Raw genomic sequence first — 19,013 nt, 5'->3', positions numbered from 1 at the left:
ATAACTGTACATGTGTCAGACAACAGACACATAAAAGCTCAAACTGGAGAAAAAATGGAAAAAATGACTACTCATATGTTAGGGAGGAGTTAAGACATCTAGAACTACTTTCACACATTTTGCAATTGCTTATGCAGTTTGATAATTGTGTTCTAACAACAGGCATTTTATTTTACCTATGTACCACAGAAATTCTGTATCACGGCATCATTCACTCTAAGATCAGGTTTCAGTTTACTTGTTTTTATTCCCGTTCTGATCAGTGTTTTTCTCCACCCTGTAAAAGCAATAGACACCTTTCTGTTAGCCAACTAATTAAGACAAACGCAGCCGTCTATAACCACTCCTTCTCTGCATGCTGCACACAGCAGGAGGCTGCTCCTGTAAGATTGGTTTTCACAGCTTGGATTCCTCTGAAGCAGCATTTTGATAAGAATTTCTGATTTTTTTTTATGGTTAGGATCACAACAGGAACAGTTAAAATCAATCCCATCAAACTCATAAATATGATTGCTGTGATGCTGACAAAGTCTTGATTAAGACAAAGGAAAGATAGTTATGGAAATTGTTTGTTTTAAACTACTTCATTTCATTAAGGTTATACTTGCTTTTGTTTGTTAGCTTTTTTTACTGCAGAGATCTCTGAAATATAGATATTAAAATTAAAATCAGGTCTGAACCTTGGCTGTGCTTTCGCCAAACAACAACTTATTATTCAGTCATTTGTAGCTTTGCTGCAATACTTCAGATTTGAACAAAAGATTTAAATAAAAAGAACCTTAAATCATACAGATCAAAGCTAATTTACAAAAACAGGGAAAAAACTGGGGTCAAATGAAGAGACATTTTAGGAAATAAGGGAAGACTTAACTCTTCTGCATAATCATTTAGGCAGTCATATTAACAGTAAGGTTTCCAGGTCCCATGCTGCAAAAAATCCTTAGTCATTATTTATACCTAAACGCTTGACAGCTGATATGAGAGGCTTGTACCATCATGCTGTGTAAGAGAGTTTTCTAACACAGTGCAGTAGATTAGAGCCAAGCATTTCCACTTTAGCCTGAACGATGTTGTAGAAGTCCTGCAGTTCACTGAATGCAGGCCCATCCGCATGTTTATCATGGTGTGATAATGGGGAGTAAATTGAAATGTTTTACACTGTTGTTTTATTTAGACAGAAATGCAAAAACAGAAATGGGTTAAATGGTCCGTTTTCTTTGGATTTGGGTCTGTTCCATCTGTTGCATCTAAATTTAGAGTAGATGTATTTTTGCATTGCTTGGATGCTTTCTTTCAAAATTTCTTTTTTCAATGTAAAAGCAGTTCTATAGTTTACAATAAAACAAATCCTTTTAACAAAAATCACAACCTAGCCAGAATTACTTCAAGTAATCACTACATATCCGCCTCATCATAAGGTTATAACATACGTAAATATTTTCCACGTAGGATATATGTCATTAAGAAAGGCATGTGACCAAACCCTAATCATGCAGCTTCCTCTGCTCTTTATGGGTTTTAAATCTTTCTATAGTCTTTGCAAACAGCAAGAGCAATAATGGTTGAACTGACTGGTCAAATGGCATGCAGAGTGTGACTGAACAGGATTTTGTAATAAACTGTATTTCAATAATTGCATACAAATAGCTATTTAGAAATATTACACAATGTGATCATGCAAATGAAAACTGGGAATCAGTTTATCATTAATCTCTACCAAAGTCTAAAGTTACAAAGCTGTTATTTTTGTGTTTTTGAAAACTGCATGTTTTATTCATCCTTTTTTCATTAGAGCTGTCATGAACTTTACTTTCTTACAGGTGACTTAAGGAAGGAGTCTAAGATGAAACTTTCAAGGATTTTTGCCTCTGAAACTCAGAAGTTCGAACATCAAGGTGAATCTACTACACATGCAATCAATGAGTCTTTGTATTTTTGTAGCAAACCACAGCAGATTAACAGGTAGAAAGAATGATAGAAAATATAAGAACCAAGATGAAAACTAGAAGCTGTTTTACAGAGGAACCCACAATGATCAGAATGAGACAATTTCACCTGATCAGCTCCTTGAATATATAAAAAATGAAATTTTGTTTTGTTGAAAGGTTTAAGGGCTAGGACCATATGATTTTAAGCATAAAAAATTACAATCATGTTATTCTTTAATATTCAGTTTAACTCATAACCCAACAACCTAAAAAGAATCTGCAGCATTTTTATACAACTAAGAAGAAAGTCTTAGGTGGAAACTGGTTTTAGGCAGGAAAAGCCTCATGAGTGCATTTCTAGCTAGCATAAATAGCTTCATTCATAACATTTTAAATAGAAACCTGCCTGTGCTAAAATGTGCCATAGGTGATATTAGTAGCAACAACAACCCATTGCATCTCTCATTCAACATGCTAAATTATCTCATCAGGGGCAGGGGTTATTATTACTGGTCCGTCTCCAGAAAACTCACTTAGAGCATTTGCCACAAATCCATTATCTGGGCCAATAATGCTGAAAGCAAGGCTGCAACTAATGACCGTTTGCAAATCAAATAATCTGTAGATTATTTTATAGATTAATCGATTAATAATCGGATAACCAACGGTTCCTTAAAGAAGATTTTATAGGAAATAATACCAGGTGAAACTAAAACAATAAAAAACATTCTGGATAGGGCATACTGACAGACAAAAATTTTATTTTTTTTATCTTAAATGAAAAATGTTTTCATTTTTTTTTTACAATCTTGGTATTATTACTGCTTTAAGTGGGTCACTCTGTCAGCTAATGGCATGTTTTACAGTCTCTGTATTCCATTTAACCATTAATTGATTACTAAATTAGTTGACGATTATTTAAATAATCAATTAATCGCGATTGTTTCAGCCCTAGTTGAAAGTTTATCTGTCTTTCTTAATATCAAACCACAATTGAAATAAAGACATCATATTCTATCCATCGAGGTAATATAGTATCATAGATGAAAATTCAGCAAGAATTTATCAAAAGATAAGTCAACCCCAAACCTGGTAATCTCTAAACTACTTCTGTGCAGCTGAGTTCTGCAGCAACAACCAGAAAAAAAACTGCCAGATTTGTTTTAAACTATTATTACTACAAGGTGTCCATTAAATGTCGCACACAGTGATAAAACATTGCTCCAATTCTGCTCTAGCTGTCTTGGGAAGCTGACCTTATCGGTTTTGATGCTGTGAGGGTTGTTGCGTCCAGAAGAGGTTTCTCTCAGCTGGGATAAATAAATGACTGAGACAAACCATCAGCTCTTATCTGAGTGTTTCAGAGCTGAGGCCGCTGCTGGCAGCTTGACTCTGCACTCTCACAGACCTGCTGAGTGGTTCTTTGTTAAGACTTACACTGTGGCACAAACCTCAGTGCAAAAACAATCACTGCTCTGTTTTGAATCCATGTTAAAACTCCAAGGAAACAGAGTTTCATACTTGGCAGAAGTAGCTCGTAAACAAAAACCACTCTGGGATTTCCTGTCTATTTTGTTAAATGTATTTCTCCAATTTTGCAGAATGAATTCTAGTCCTTCTAACTTTTTGAAAGTGTTTGTGTGCTATTCTGCAACAAGAAACACAATTGTGTCGGTTATTATCCGTTGTGAAGGTGGAATGATTTTGAGGAAAAGGCTTTCTTGGACCTTACCAAGAAACCAGCAGTTCCGGCAGGATGAAAGTTGCCAATAGCTCCAACAGCAGACGCCAGATCCCTTTCAATTATAGATGATTCAGCTACCTTTTTTAACCTCCCTCCGCCTGTTACCTCATTCTTCTTTCTTTCAGTTTTCATCATTACTGCCCATCTGCGCACCTTGAGAACTGACATTTTCCAACTCAAAACCTCCATTTGTAATGCATGAATTATTTTAATGGAGTTAACCGAAGAGGGAATAATGGAGCAACCAGATGGGGATTGTTCTAATCCCTGGTGGGTTTATGTGTGTTTCAAATAGAAACCAATGGGCTGGATAGTACTGCTCTGCTGTCAGATTAAAACAGGGGTTAAACGGGCAGACCATAACGTCTTTCTAAGATCATTTGGCAGAAACACTTGGAAAATACTGTTCATCTTTAACCTTATCCAAGACCTGAGATCAGACAATAGTAATGTCCATCTTCTGAACAAAAACATTCCCTCAAAGTGATTTTATGGATCCATAATTTCCTGACTTGAATAAGTGTTACTCAGCCTCAGATACAAAACACAAAGAGGATAGAAAGATGAATGGACACACGGGATAATCTGAAAGGATGAATGTTTGAATGAATGCATAGATGGATAAATGGAACGACCACACAGAAAGAAAAATCTGAAAGCATGATGCATAAATAATAAAGTCAACAACCAGTGTGCAACTGATAACTAGTAAAAAAAAATAAAAATTTATTGGTTGCAAAACATCAAAGAATCAGTTATTATAAAATGTCCCATTTAACTGCATCAACATGGAGGAAAAAAAAACTTTCACACTGCTAGAAGTTCACATCATGCAAGTAGCTACAATAACATTAAACCTCCTGTAAAGCACTTAGATGAAACTTGTTAGCAGTAATGCAGTTGTTCTCAGAGAAGGGGAGAATAACCCTAATTTCTGTTCCTACTTTAATAAGACTGCAAGGATAAAAAAAAGAAAAGTTTTTGCAACAAACACTCAGTTGAAAAAGTAGTCCGTTATATTTAGTTGACCCAATAACATCAGCAGACTGCCTCAGAGACCGTACCATAAGAATGTGGATGATACATCCACTAGACATGGAAATATACTGATTTAATTCATGTGAGTTTATAAAAAAAAAAAAAAACAGAACAATAAGATATAAAGAGGAGAGACTGCCACCTCCTCACCATAACCCACAGTGCTGCACCAAGGACACCGAATCCAGTGCTACCATGGTAATAACAGGCAACCACAACCTTGCATCAGATGTGTAATGCTTTCTTCAAACCATCACAAACTCAAAACGGCTGTCACTGATTTCTCATCACAACCAAGATGACCTCTATTTATGAAAAGGGCCCTTTCATGAATATATGTTTAAGTACTCATGATACACAGCATTTACCACCATATACTTTCCATGTGGGGGGAAATTAATTAATTTTATTTGAAGAAATATTTTCTAAGGTAAGTTAAAAATCTAAATTGATTAGTCTAATAAATGTATATGGCTATTATTGCTATTTTTGTCTGACTGGTATAGCTAAAGTAGTAACTTCAAGGGTTTTATTTCTTAAAACACATACAGAATTTGTTTTTGTTTTTTTGGTTGGCTTTGCTCTAATGATCCATAAAAAGAGAAAATCCTTTACCTGAGGAGCCGCAATGTTGAGTCCAGGGTTGGCCAGTTCAAACCTCTCCTGGGATTTCTCTCTGGCAAGACGAGCCGCCTCCTTCACCTCCTTAAACTGCTCTGCAAACTTAAGGGGGGAGTAGGAAGAGAGGAAGAAGTTAATCTCTGAATCATTAAAATTGAACGAGACTACTGTATTGATGGGGAATCTGTGCTAACTTTGTGCTTATGCATCACATAGATTAAAATCCAGGTTCTGCAGCAGAAGTAAAATATAAAAGGTCACATCATAACTATAAATTAATGACCTAGAGGGAAACTTCCTTCGGAAAAACTGGACATTGGCATAAATAAAAGGTCAAGTTTCAAACATAAAATATGCCTTAAAGGAACAGACCTTATATGTCTACAAGATGTTTTTATACAAGGCATATTTTCAGCAGGTGAGTCTCCTGAAATGCTGCCACAGTCCTTGTGAAAACAATGTTACAGGTTCAGCAGTAAGCGTGTCCATCAATACCTGCTGCAGCTGCTGCTCTGTGGAGAAACCCAGGCCATAAACGGTGTTCGCACGGCTGTCTGCCCACTGGCCAAACTTCTGAGATGTTTTGGTAAACGTCATGTTGGGGGTGATGGTGCTGTTGATGATGGCCTATTGACGCATATTTAAATGTCAATGTTATTATATAATATCCGTAGAGAAGAGAAGCAAAATAACAAATTAAAGTTAAACACACCAGAGACTCATAAACGTTTTCTCTTGATGGCCAAAAGTACATTTATTTTGATAATTAGGGCTCACTGTTCATTAAAAATGTCAGTCTCTCAGAAAACTTGATTATTAAAGACATATAAATCATCCTTTTTGAAACAGAAAGAATGGCTGTATAATGGCGACACATTCTTTGCAATCAGCACGTCTGAAGTTCCTATTGCTTGATTAACTGCCTCCATGCAGAGTGGCATGAAGGCAATCAGCCTGTGGTTCTATTGAGGGGTAATGGAAACTCTGGTTTCTTTGATAACAGCCTTTAGGTGGTCTGCATTGTTTGGACCCTATGCTCTCATCTTCCGCTTGGCAATAGAACATAGACTCTATATGAGGTTGAGGTCAGCGATACCTTAGTCATTAAAATGGTTGTCTGCACTTTAACAGAGTGGGAGGGTGCCAAGTTCTGCTGAAAAATACAATCAGCATCTCCAGAAATGGTTGCAGTAGGGCCAGCATGTAGTGCTATGAGGTTTCCTGCACTGTTTCTTGAGGATCCAGTGGACCAATATTAGCAGATACCATGGCTCCTGAAATCATCCCTGAATGTACTCTGCAAAAACATTCTGAAAATGAGTAAATACTTCTTCAAATAAGTGTGTTTACCCTTAATTTGAGTATGGAAAATAAGATGATCGGCTAATAGAATGAGCATTTTTAATCTTAGAATAAGATAATTTTACATTATGCACTTGAAATAAGAGACTGCTGTTGTTTTTTCTTATTTCAAATGTAAATTGTCTTGTTCCATTGGCATAGTGTCTCACTTACCTGCTTAATTGAAGAAAAAATGTACCTATTTTAAGAAAAAATTACTTACTTAGATTTACATGTTTTGCAGTGCTCTACATTCTCCAGAATGTGGGTCTATACTATTCATATAAAGCATTCATTTTACTTTCATTTAAAAAAGAAAGGTTTAGATCAATGGAGAAAAATTCCACTACTTCTTCTGTTTAGGCAAGATGTGATGATTCCACCATTGTCATTGGCTTAAGGCAAGGCTAAAAGACCAGGAATGCAACAGCTGTAGCTGACGTACAGCTGAAGCTCAGTCTACACCTTGTGAGTTTACACTAGTTTCTTGAATGGAATTTTTCTCACCATCCTCTCAAGACCTTATTTATCTTTGGTGTATCCCCTGTTGCTTATCAAATTGGTTATAAACCCCAAAAAGACTAGAGAATCATAGAATCATCATAAATGTGTTGCATGTCCCAGGTACATAGCATTATAATGATAATCAAATTGTTCATCACAATTTAGGAGCTGCAAGCAGACATTAGTACCTAACATGGATGCAAAAAAGGGAGAGAAAAAAATATTTTTTCCCCCCTATAAAATCCTCAAGAGAATTCAGTCATTTCAGATGGATTTGTTGCCAAAATAACTTCTTTAGTCTCTACTCCAAAAGCCTCTAGTCTCAGAGGAGAAAAACTGGCACAAATGTCTTTTGTTTTCTCCATGTTCCACTAAGAAGACATTCTGCTGGAGTCTCAGGTGCTTTACACCATCGCAATAGATGCTTTAACTAAGAGAAAGTAGGTTAGAAATATTCTTTTGATAACCTGTATATCCTAATAGTATATTCCTACCGTTTGAGGAGAACAAAATTAGCCTATAATAGAATAAAATATAAAATAACATTGCTGATAAATAAATGCATGTTATGAGTGTCTATGTGTGCTAATGATGTGCTGGGCTCTCACCTTGGTCCCGCCCACACTGATGATGCGGTAGACGCTGCGGCTTGCATCATAGAAGAAGGACACAGTGACAGCATGCTTGCTGGCTGGCAGCCAGTTACGTTTGGTCGCCGGGTCGATCTGGAAGACATGGGCTCGGGTGCTGAAGATGGGCTGCTCCCTTTAAAGAACAGGGATGAATACATGTCACAGTTTATAAAGGCTAGCATGGCAAATGTTGGAGGAATGCAAAGAAACCACATGTATATAAGAAGCTTTGGATCATCCTGTTATATTGTCATCAGACAGCATATTCAATAAATAAAAATCTATATTTATATGTTTAAAAAAAATGGATTTCAGAACAACCTACATCCAAATAAAATAATTTATTAAGATTTTCTGGAAAAACTAAATTAAACACAATACTATAATAATAAAAGTCCTATTTCAGTTGCCTTAACAGTGTCATATTATCTTAAGCACACAGAAGACAGTCTACAGGCTGCCACATCAGAGCTCATATTTAAAGTTAACACAATATCATTAATGTTTTCCAATGACCCTGAGCTATTGAAGGCAAGATAAAAAAATTGTTTATTTTGGTGCGGAGAAGCTTTGCTAACCTCTAGCAGTCCAATTAGCCACTGTGCTCCACATTAAGACCAACTACAAACACTGGCTTTGGGATGAACGATATCCAGAGATGCGCAGAACACTGAAGGACCCACAGAGGCCCTCTGGTGAATTCATGCAACATTACACAGCTAATAGTGTTTGCACAATGTCAATGCATGCAATGAGGCACAGCTTCTTCTGCTACAGATATGTGCCAACATTAGGCTGATAATATGAACTGGGAAGCGTCCTTCCACTGAGGAGGAGAAAACACAGTTTTTATGGGTCAGCACCGCCTATATAAGGAATCCTTCGAGGCAGATTTCATAGGAATTACAGCTCATTTGCATTTAAACAATAGTAGTTATTGTTTCTGTCACAATTGACAATAGACAATAGCAACTGAGCCAAGAAAACGGATTTAGATGGTGTTATTCAGGTTGAGCACAGCTGTAGCCATGGAATAACAAATATAACAAACTTTTGATACCAGTTCATTCAACTTCCTCCAATAATTACATAGAAACAAGAGGCTGTCTGTCTTGTCTCATTGTGCTACCAAACAATAACCTCAGGCATTCATGCACATTGAGTAAAACGACTCATAACCCTTAAAGTCCAACGTTATACCAGCATGCTTTTCTTTCACTAAAACTTGTAACACTGCTATCTTAATATTAAGTCACAACTCATAGGATGGGGCTAAGCTTGTGGGAACTGTCGACTTGGTTTCTTGTTTAATCAGTGAGTTTTTCTGCAGCTGTAGCCCATCTGGTCCAGCGTGATGTGATTATTCAGATAATAAAGACTCAGACAAGTCTACCTATTCTCTTTTGACCTTTGACATCTACAGCTCACTGGATATTTTATATTTTTCCCATTCTTCTCTGTAAACTTGAGATATGATTGTTGAAGAAAAATCCCTGTAGTTTCTGACAGACTCAGGCTGGCACCAAAAACCAGGCTATGTTTAAAGTCTCTTAATTCACCTTTCATCTTCATTCTGATGTTTTGTTTGAACTCCAGCAAGTTATCTAAAAGCACAGAGTTGTTGACATATCTACCTTTAAAGAATTTAGTTTTTTTCCATTAAAAAAAGAGTTCAGGAAATTTGCAGCATGTTTTAGAGCTACATTTATTGAACTCAACATACACAAATTTGTTCTTATAAGTGTAAGTAATTTATTTATTAGCTATTTTTGTTTCAGGGTGGTGCAGTGGCCTGGTTGTTCTCCCTTGGCTCTTTGAGGAAGAATGGCTTCAAGTTGCACAAAAGTGTTGATGTTGTATGAATATACTTCTGGTTGAGCCCTCCTCCTTCTGCAGTTTAACACACAACTAAGCAAACTCTATCATCACAAATACTCCCTTTGCAACAAAAAAAACAACAAGCTTTTTAGCTTTAAACTTATCAGAACAAGTTAGAATATTAAATAAAGGCATGCTTTAGAGTCTCTACACTCATCTCTAACGATTTATAATTATTAATTTAGTTGATGATTTCAATAATCTATTAATCACGATTAATCCGATTAATTGTTTCAGCCCCACTGTGAACACCACAGCTGGGCACATTCAAGCAATTGAATATGATATAAAGAAATGAAATCTTATTGGAGTCCAATGAAGAGAAACTGAAGTCTTAACAACATTGAGTCTTTATGGCTCATGACAAAAACTACACCTATACAGTCAGGTAAAAAACAAAACCGTACAAAAGCATTTGGAAGGACTGTGTCTCCCCTCTCACCCTGAGGCACAGTGCTGTCTCCTATGCTTACAGAAATTTATAACATTGAAGACAGGCAATGTAGGGCCTACTTCCAAGACCCACCATCAATTCTGTTTCTCAAAAACCAAGGGTCGCAGGACTTTAGACTACATTACTTCTGGCTCCATTGCATCACCTATAGAAGCAACAGGTCTGTAGATGATGGCCCTTTATTGCATCCTGCAGCCCCTGGACTCCTCTGGAACCTAAAGAATCCTGTTTGTGGACTTCAGCTCTGGTTTCAGCACCATCATCCCATCCCTGCCACAGGATTAACTCTCCCAACTGAGCCAGCTTCACTATACCTGCATGCAGATCACAGACTTCCTGACAGACAGGAAGCAGCACTTGAAGCTTGGGAAAAAGGTCTCTGACCCCACCAGGTCGCCTCATGGCAGTTTTCTTTCCTCTTTGCTCTTCTCACCGTAAACCAACAGCTGCACCTCACATCACTGTTAGGCTCCTGAAGTTTTAGGATGAACAACGCCCCCATTGGGCTCAACTGTGAGAGTGATGAGTCAGCCCACAGGTGGGAGATTGATCATATGGGTGCAGCCTGAACAGTCTGAAGCTCAACACTGTGAAAACAGTGCTGGTTATATGCTTTAGAGAGAACATAGATCCATCCACCCAATCATACTGTGTGACTCTCCAGATGCCATCATGGACTCCATCCACCTCTCTCAACAAGAAGGCACATCAGGTAAGACTGAAGCGGACCCCCAGGGCCCAGGTCCACCAGACTCTATCCCATTTGGAAAAATCAAATAAACACAAACATCTCAGCACATCTTTATATTATTGCAGTTGTATGTTTTTAATATCTGCTGTGGTCCTTTCCCTCTCTCATAAGCTGCACTACTCGTCTCTTTTCTCATAATATTCCTTTACACTTTCATTTGTTTATTGCAAATGATATATTTCCCAATTTATTTTTATAAACATTATGTTTGTCCGTGTGTAATTCCCAATTCCTCCAATGTGTAAAACATTATTTGGCAATAAAATTATTTGGATATCTGATTCTGAAATGAGGATTATAAATACCACTAGATGTATGCATATGTATGAATGACTGTTCATCCTGTGATGCCCAGGGATGCCGTAACTTAGAGATAGGAAGAGACATATTCTTTGTCTCAATTTTCTTCTTACAAACAAAGCTAAATGTCCTTATTTTCCTTCCTTCCTTTTCTCTGGATATTTTTTAAAATATTATCATGTTAACGGTCAAATAGTACCAAATCATACCAAACTGACCATGTAGCTCCTGCAGCTAATTAACCACAGTCTTTTTTAGAGGAAAGTTTTTTGAACAATGAACAGAAAAGCAATTAAGAAAGACAAAATTAATACTTGGAGGACAAATAAAAATGTGCAATTTATTTATTATATATTATTCTGTTCATTAAAGCTTCAAGTTCACTTTGTGTTTGTTCTTCCGTCAGTTTTATGGTTTCTGGTTTCATGCAGTTAGAAATTGAAATGTGGTTTTAATCTTCTCCCGATGTTGTATCAGTGTGTGTATGCCCGGAAACATTAGAGGCCATTCTCAGCATGATCACACCCGAATCACCAATAAGGAACAACAACATCCAAAGCAATAAGGAGAACAATTCACTGCAATTAGACCCAGAGCAGCAGAAATATCATCAAACATCTCTTTGTGTCCTCAAGATGCAGTGGAACTGGAATACTTAGGAATAGGAGTGAATAGATAGAACAGATGAATGCCGCACTTTAAAATACAATGCACTTATTTGTCTTTTTTTGCTAAACCACTTAGATAATCTCTTCTAATGATAAAAAGCTAATATACAACTAAAAGAAGCTAATTATGGGAACGTTTATTGGCTTTTAAGAGGTAATTGTAACCAAAACCCATACATTGCAGTTTAATAGGAGCATTCTGTTCAAATATTCGCTTCATGAATTATTGAATGAATAAAACTGGAAAGGTCATGGTGTTCTCTAAAAGCAGTTTTCATGGGAACAAAGATTATGCCTGAATTCAAAACAATAGATCTGAATTGATCACTTTTTTCAACTTAATTAAAGTAATACTCTGGCTGCACCACAAATAAAGACGACAATAAACAAATAAACCAGAATAAGCAGGAAATCATCAAGAGTAAAGCAGCTTTTGTCAGGATTTCCCTCCTATCATATTCACATCTTAATGAGAAGCGATGAGTGACTGCTCGACAGCCGTCAAAGAAATTAATTGGCTCGCTTGCAACGTCACAGTGAAAATGCCCGACAAGCTAATCAGCTCAGACAGGAAGCGGCATGCCGAAGTTTGATGAAATGAGCAGATTAAAGCTGGATTAACGTCCTCCTGAGGTAAGCACAGCTGCCTGTCACAGACTCCTGTTCAAGCATAATCCAGTGTAAGGCAGAATAGGAAAGTCTACAGATCTACAAAGCTTTACTTTATGAAGAAAAACTTTATCTAACTAATATACATCTGTGCAGCCATTTACCATATCACATGCTCTAATTTGGAAGTTATGCTTTATGATACATAGCTAGATTTTTAAGTTCCCTAAAGCAGAGTTCAGGAAACAGTTCAGTTTAAAGCAATCAGCATGAATGTTACTTAAAAGCTGGGCTTTTTGAATTCATGTTGCCTTTTAGTTTTGTCTAGTCATACAGAGAACATCCCATTAAAGTTTATCTATTTTTATTATATTTGGACAGATGGACATTACATACAAATTTGAACAATAACAAAACAAATCAATAAGCTACTTTGAAAAAAATCTAACTTTTTCCTTCTGTTTTAACACCCAATGTATTAATAATAGTAATACAGAATAACCCATTTGGTTAACAGGTACCAGTTAGTTAAAATACTTCTTAAATATAGTTAAAATGGTCTTACTTGCCTTGTTGATTTTAAACTTTAATATTTTATCATTCATCAACTGTCCATTCCCTTTAATTTTGCAGGCTCTTAGAAGAGGGGTGGGCTGGCAATGTCCATGACCATTGAGTAAGAGGTGGGGTACACCGTGGACTGGTTGCTGATCTAATGGCAATATAGATTTACCAGTTAAGGTGATGTTCTACCTCACCAGACATGATTTAGAATGTGAAAGAAAACTTAAGTCGCTGAAGAAAACCCATATACCGTAAGCAGAAAGGCCCTGTGATAGGACTGGATTCTAGGTACATATTGCCACAAGTCAAAGTGCATCCTGCAAGCCCAGTTTTTATTTTTTCATATACATGTCCTAAACGATTTCGCCACAAATTTGAAAGTGAGAAAAAAATTGCCTCTTATTCTTTTTAAATGTAATGTGACCAAAATTGAGAGCCTCTGTGATTTGAAAATTAAATTTTCTTAAAATGTGATTACATTAGAAATGCAATTAATTGCCAGAGCCTAGCTGCTTAACAAAACGTGTTTCCGTAATTCGAAGTTTTGCTCACACAATTTTAAACAATCCATTTGTGAAATCACTTCATCGTGACATTTCTCGAAGCAACCAGAGACAAACTTGGCTGGTTTAGTAGAAAACATCCAGAACAGCTTTTTATATTTAGAATATTCTTTTACTGAATAACAAGTGCTGTTTAACATGTGTTTTACTTGACAGTGAGAGGGGAAAAAAATGTGGGAAGAACCTGAAGAAGGGGAAAGTTCATATGAGATAAGAGCCTTAGGGAGACACAGCTAAGTTCAGACTTGAATAGACTTGATTTTTGTTTGTCTTTATAAGACATTTCCCCTTCATATATTCTGATTTACCAACTGCTACCTTACAAACCGCACTTTTCATCAAGAAAATGTCAGAAAGTTTGCCTCAGTAACATTGTTCCAGTCATTCAGCCATGAGGAGAGGAGGGGATTGGATTTAGAAGGTTAATCTGGGCTCACACACCTTCCCAAATCACAACAGTGACACAAGATAGAGCGAAACACTCCGGCTATCAGCTACATTCCTCCCTCTCGATAAACCTATTGCATGAGTGTTCAGATGAAGTTCAAGAGCATGGATACACATAGAGATTCAGAGATCTGATGAAATGTCCAAGGTTAGACAAACAGACATCCTCCTCCTCCTGCAAGTCAGACATTTTTTTCCTGCCTACCGTAGTTTTTTTTTTGGTGGGGAGAAAAATATTAATTTTCTTTACTATCTTTAACCACAGCGTATGAGATCCATCCATATAACCTGGACGACAAGCAACAGGAACACTGAGGGTTCAACAGGGACCCTCTTATAAAACAAGGAATCTTATAGACATCCTCTGACCTTCAAGGCTTTACCCGTGCTGCATTTTAAAACACAACAGCCTCCACTTGTAAAATAGTTACAACTCATATGAGCTTAAAACAAGAGTAGTGTTTTCAGGAGTCTACTAAAGCTCCTTTTGTTATTTTGAATTAGTGCTTAAATCTGCAAACAATACCAATCCATAACACCAAAATTGTTTCTTCTCTTTACGGGTTGAGCTTCCCCTAAAAGCTACCATGCATTCAAATACACCCATTCATTGAAAAAAATGGATATCTATCTACTAGTTCTGTGAACTGTTAAAGAGCATGGAGGGAGGGTGGAGTTTCTGAAGTCATAAATTACTCTGAGTATACTTTAAAAAGTGAAGTTTTTGCTTAAAAAGAGAACTGAGGGAACTTGAAAAGGGGTTATTCGACATGCTGTGTGCATAGTTGTGCCAGTGATTTAAGGTCAAGGACTGGAATAAAAACTGCAACCAGCTCCGTGAATATCAGCAGAAATAGCTTTATAGGGACATTTCACTTCTGTGAAATAAAAAGGACTATCCAGGACAAAAAATTTTTTTTTTAGATAAAATCAAGTCATTCTTGTGATTCAGTGCAATGCAGTTTAAATGTATCCAGTAGAGAGGACAGTAGAGTAATTATACATGCTATATTTTTTGCCCATTTTGTTGTAGAAATATACAAAATATCCTTAAAGTAGTAAGGGAATGGTTCATAGTATTTCATATATTGTTTAGAAAGCTTTAAACTTGTGTTTAGCCGCCTTTAGTCTTTATAGAAGCATTTCTAGCAGCAATGACAGCAACATCTTTCAGGAAGATCTTTACCAGCTTTGTGCATTAACTATTTTTGTTAACAGTCCTTGCTCTAAAATGGGCTCAGACAGCTTGGACAGAAAGTATTTATTTAAAAACATTTTTAGGTCTTACCCAGATTGTCAAATGGATTCAGACTTGGCCTTTGACTGGGCCATCAGGGATATTAAACCTCTTCCAGTCTGAGCACCCTTGATGGATGGAGAAGATGTTTAAATAAATCATTCTGTTGTTTCTTTGGTGGGTTTAGTGCTTCCCTGTTTTTCTTTTCCAGCCTCTGATGAATTTCTCTGGCACCTCTGAATAAAATCTTTCCCACTGAATGATGCTGCCATCACTATATTTCGCTATGGATATAGGGGTGTAAATCACACCCATCATTGCGATTCAATTCAGTATCAACTTCCTGTTGGATCGATGCATCGATACAAATTATTATTATTATATACACCCCTATATGGGTATAATGTGTTCAAAGGTTTTCCACAATATTTACTGCTTTGCATGTAGCTTTCCTGTCAACGGATTCTTGGACCTGAGTTGTTGGTCTCTGTACCTCCTCCAGATTTACCATAGGTCACTTGGCTGTTTCCTAATGTTCTCCATAGTATTGCAGTAAATACCACACCAACCAATACCAAGGAGTACAGAGACTGAGACAAGGCCAAGACCTTTAGAGGCCAAGACTAAGACTAAGACCATTTATTTGGTTTTGGCCTCTAAAGGTTTTGGATTTGTCTCAATACTCCTTGGACTTGGTTGGTGTGGTCTTGAATAAAACACTAGTTCTCCTCATTCAGGCTGTCAGTTTAGGTGGATATCCATGTTTTGGTGGGATTTCAGTTGTTTTGGTTCTTACTCTTCATTTTGTTTGGCAGCCTAACCCTGTTTTAATCCAGTAAATCCCTCGCCTGTCTGTTGTTTTTCTGGATCCGATAATGCTGTTCTTTAACAAACTACTCAGTCCTTGAAGAATGCCAGTATTTAATCAGAGATTAAATGATACAGATAAGGATTGTATTAGCCGGTGAGGATACGTCTGAGCTCAGATGGGGTCTATTTTATTTTATTTTGGGATGTGAGACTAAAGAGGAAATATATGTGTTCAGCATAACTCCAAAAGGGTGAATCTCATCAAATTCCAATGAAATACATTGAAGGCTGTGGTGAAAGTGCATGAATACCTTTAAAGGCTGCTGAGAGTCAAAGTCTAATAAATTCAGGATTCTGAAAACAAGCGTGTTTGGACCATAGACCATAAACATAGACCCTGTTTTTTTGCATCTAACAGAGAATAGTAACTCTATCCAAACAACTACAGCCGGGCTTCATTGGTGCGTTCAAACAAACTTCAGGCTTCCTGAAGCACGTGAGTGTTGTTGCTTTCCTTTTAAGCTGTTCCGCTTTGCTCTTCAAGACAACACTTCTCCTTTAAGGGTCCACTTCCTCTGACCTCTCAGGCAGCAGCCCGGGGTCTACTTTTTGGCTCCGTTTGGCAACACAACACGCCCTGCTTTCAACTAGAGATTAAAATAGCACAGTGAGGGGAAAGCCAGCTTATGGTGCTGCTGCCCAGCAGGTCACCAAATTGGCAACAAAGACCAGAACCCAAAACAAGCTATGTCTGACATTCTGTTACTATAACAGGAACGCTTGGAAGGATCTGAGAGTAGATTTTTTTTCCTCCTTTTGGATTGAAAATGAAAAAATGTCCAAATGTGAGATTTGTTGCACAGATCTGAAGGTCAGCTCTTCTTGCAGCATTCGACTGATAACTAGCTCATATTGTGGATAGTAAAGGTGACAAAAAAGACAAAGCATTTACTATATTCAGAATAAAGGTCAGTGAGGAAGAGATACACCTTGTTCCACACTTCTATGTCGATAAAATGAGGAGAAAGGACAAGAAAAGGCAGTTTGCCAGCCAGGAAGTCTTTTACACATTACTCTGCATGTCTCCTAAGCAGTAATTACAGATGTCCCACACACAGAGTAGCTGGTTTAGTTAAAATAACTCCACTTCTTTTATAACCTTGAGATGCATTAGAGATGTATTAAATTAGCCTGCCTAATTTGTATATAATTAAACTACAGTGATTTATGTTCTTCCAACAAAGTGCTGTTTCTAAAGCTAAACTTTATTGTAATAAAAAAAGATGATTTTAGTTCTAAGGGGTCCTTTACTTTCTATTCCAGCTATAAAACATATTTACCTCCCCAGATCAGGAGAGAGGAATCCATGTGTTCCAGCAGGGTGCAGTCAGCAGATCCTACATTTTTCATTCCTATGTGTTTCCTTTTCAGGGCTGAAACAATTAATCAGATAAATTGTGATTAATTGATTATTAAAAAAATCATCAACTAATTTAGGAATCGATTAATCCTTGACTGGACTATTGAGACTCTAAAAAGTGCCTTTAGCAACCCACTTACAGCAGTTATTATACCAAGATTGTAAAAAAAAAATATATGTAAACATTTTGCATTTATGATAAAAAAAAAAAAATTGTCTGTAAATATGCTCTATCTACAACTCTTTAAGTGGAAAAGTTACGTTTCGACCAGTTTAATTTTGTAAGAATCTTCTTTAAGAAACCTTTTGCTATCCAATTATTAATTAAATGATTATTAATTAAATGATCAACAGAGTAATAGATTTGCAAGATAATCATTAGTTGCAGCCCTATTCCTTCAGTTTAATGGCAGTTTTATTATGAAACGTTTTGGCATTTAAGAACAAAAGATTAGTTTAGATTTATCATGTGCATGTTCCACAAATCAGGAATCAAAAGGGTTTAGACGTTTGTTTTCACTTCAGCAATGTGATGTAAGCTATTACACACCCTGCTTTAGCATCTCAGCCACCTCAGCTGTTTCAAAGTCCAAGAGATGCAGGCTGTGTAAAGCAGGTGGTGGGCCATCATAAAAACATAAGCAGCTGCTTTTTGTTAACAGTTAAACTCTAATCTCAAGGTCAAAAAGGTTACATTTTTTGCTTTTTAGTTTTATGAATGAGTTTGGATTCTCTGTGGTATTGATCACCAACTTAAACAAACCAAAATGAGAACAAACTAAGTACTTTTTTTTTCTGAAAAATTAATATTTTTAAGATAATAAAATATGCAACAAAGTCTGGAAACGCAGATGTTTTTTATGCTAAAATTTCCCTTTGCCATTATTAAGACTTTAAAAAAAATTCTAATTCCAGACCTATAAATAAATGCAGAGTGACTCTGTTTTCTGAGGCCAGACCTTAAAATGGCTTAAAATAAAACCAATATTACTCAAATAACCTGAGACAGAAAATGTCTGAGGGAGTCTGACGGCATCCAGAATATGATTATTTTTAAATTGATGAACCAATCCATGTTCTGCTAGTTGACTGTCAGTGGTAATACTTTAATGGAGCCCAACACTGAACTACTCTTTTAAGAAAGGTAAGGTGCATGTTAAACTTTTAAAACTATTCATTTTGCAGGATGTTGACAGTTTTTTACCGCTTGAACACCAACAGAGTATGAAAAGGTCGACTCATCCTTACGGTCCAGCAGATCTGGATCATGTCTAGGCAGATTTCCAACACATTTAATGGTCCAGAGCATAAGCACAGGGCAAAGAAGTTGTCTTGTTAAAAAACTGCAGCAGGTGTTGAATCAGGGAGGGTTAAACGTATGGAGCTAAATCAATCTCAATTTTCATGAATACACATGTGGGATTCATAAATGCACAGTACAAGCTCCACACACAAACAGCACGATTCACACAAGCACAAAAAAATACACACAAAGTACAATCTC

The 19,013-nt window shown here is 36.7% G+C and overlaps 1 protein-coding gene across 2 annotated transcripts in view; it reads right to left on the bottom strand.

The window, feature by feature from the left end:
- homer3b (homer scaffold protein 3b) overlaps nucleotides 1–19,013 on the bottom strand; it is a 62,987-nt gene that overhangs the window by 31,634 nt on the left and 12,340 nt on the right. For both annotated transcript variants that reach the window (XM_038301926.1, XM_038301927.1), the window contains 3 exons: nucleotides 7,785–7,941; nucleotides 5,827–5,958; nucleotides 5,326–5,433 (listed from right to left, as the gene is read on the bottom strand). In XM_038301926.1, the coding sequence (XP_038157854.1) occupies nucleotides 5,326–5,433; nucleotides 5,827–5,958; nucleotides 7,785–7,941 (397 nt within the window). The remainder of the gene's footprint in view (nucleotides 1–5,325; nucleotides 5,434–5,826; nucleotides 5,959–7,784; nucleotides 7,942–19,013) is intronic.

Source organism: Cyprinodon tularosa, unplaced genomic scaffold (assembly GCF_016077235.1).
Source record: "Cyprinodon tularosa strain WSP-4 unplaced genomic scaffold, ASM1607723v1 ctg478, whole genome shotgun sequence".
NCBI classification, from domain to species: domain Eukaryota; kingdom Metazoa; phylum Chordata; class Actinopteri; order Cyprinodontiformes; family Cyprinodontidae; genus Cyprinodon; species Cyprinodon tularosa.
This window is presented reverse-complemented; position numbering and strand designations above follow the sequence as displayed.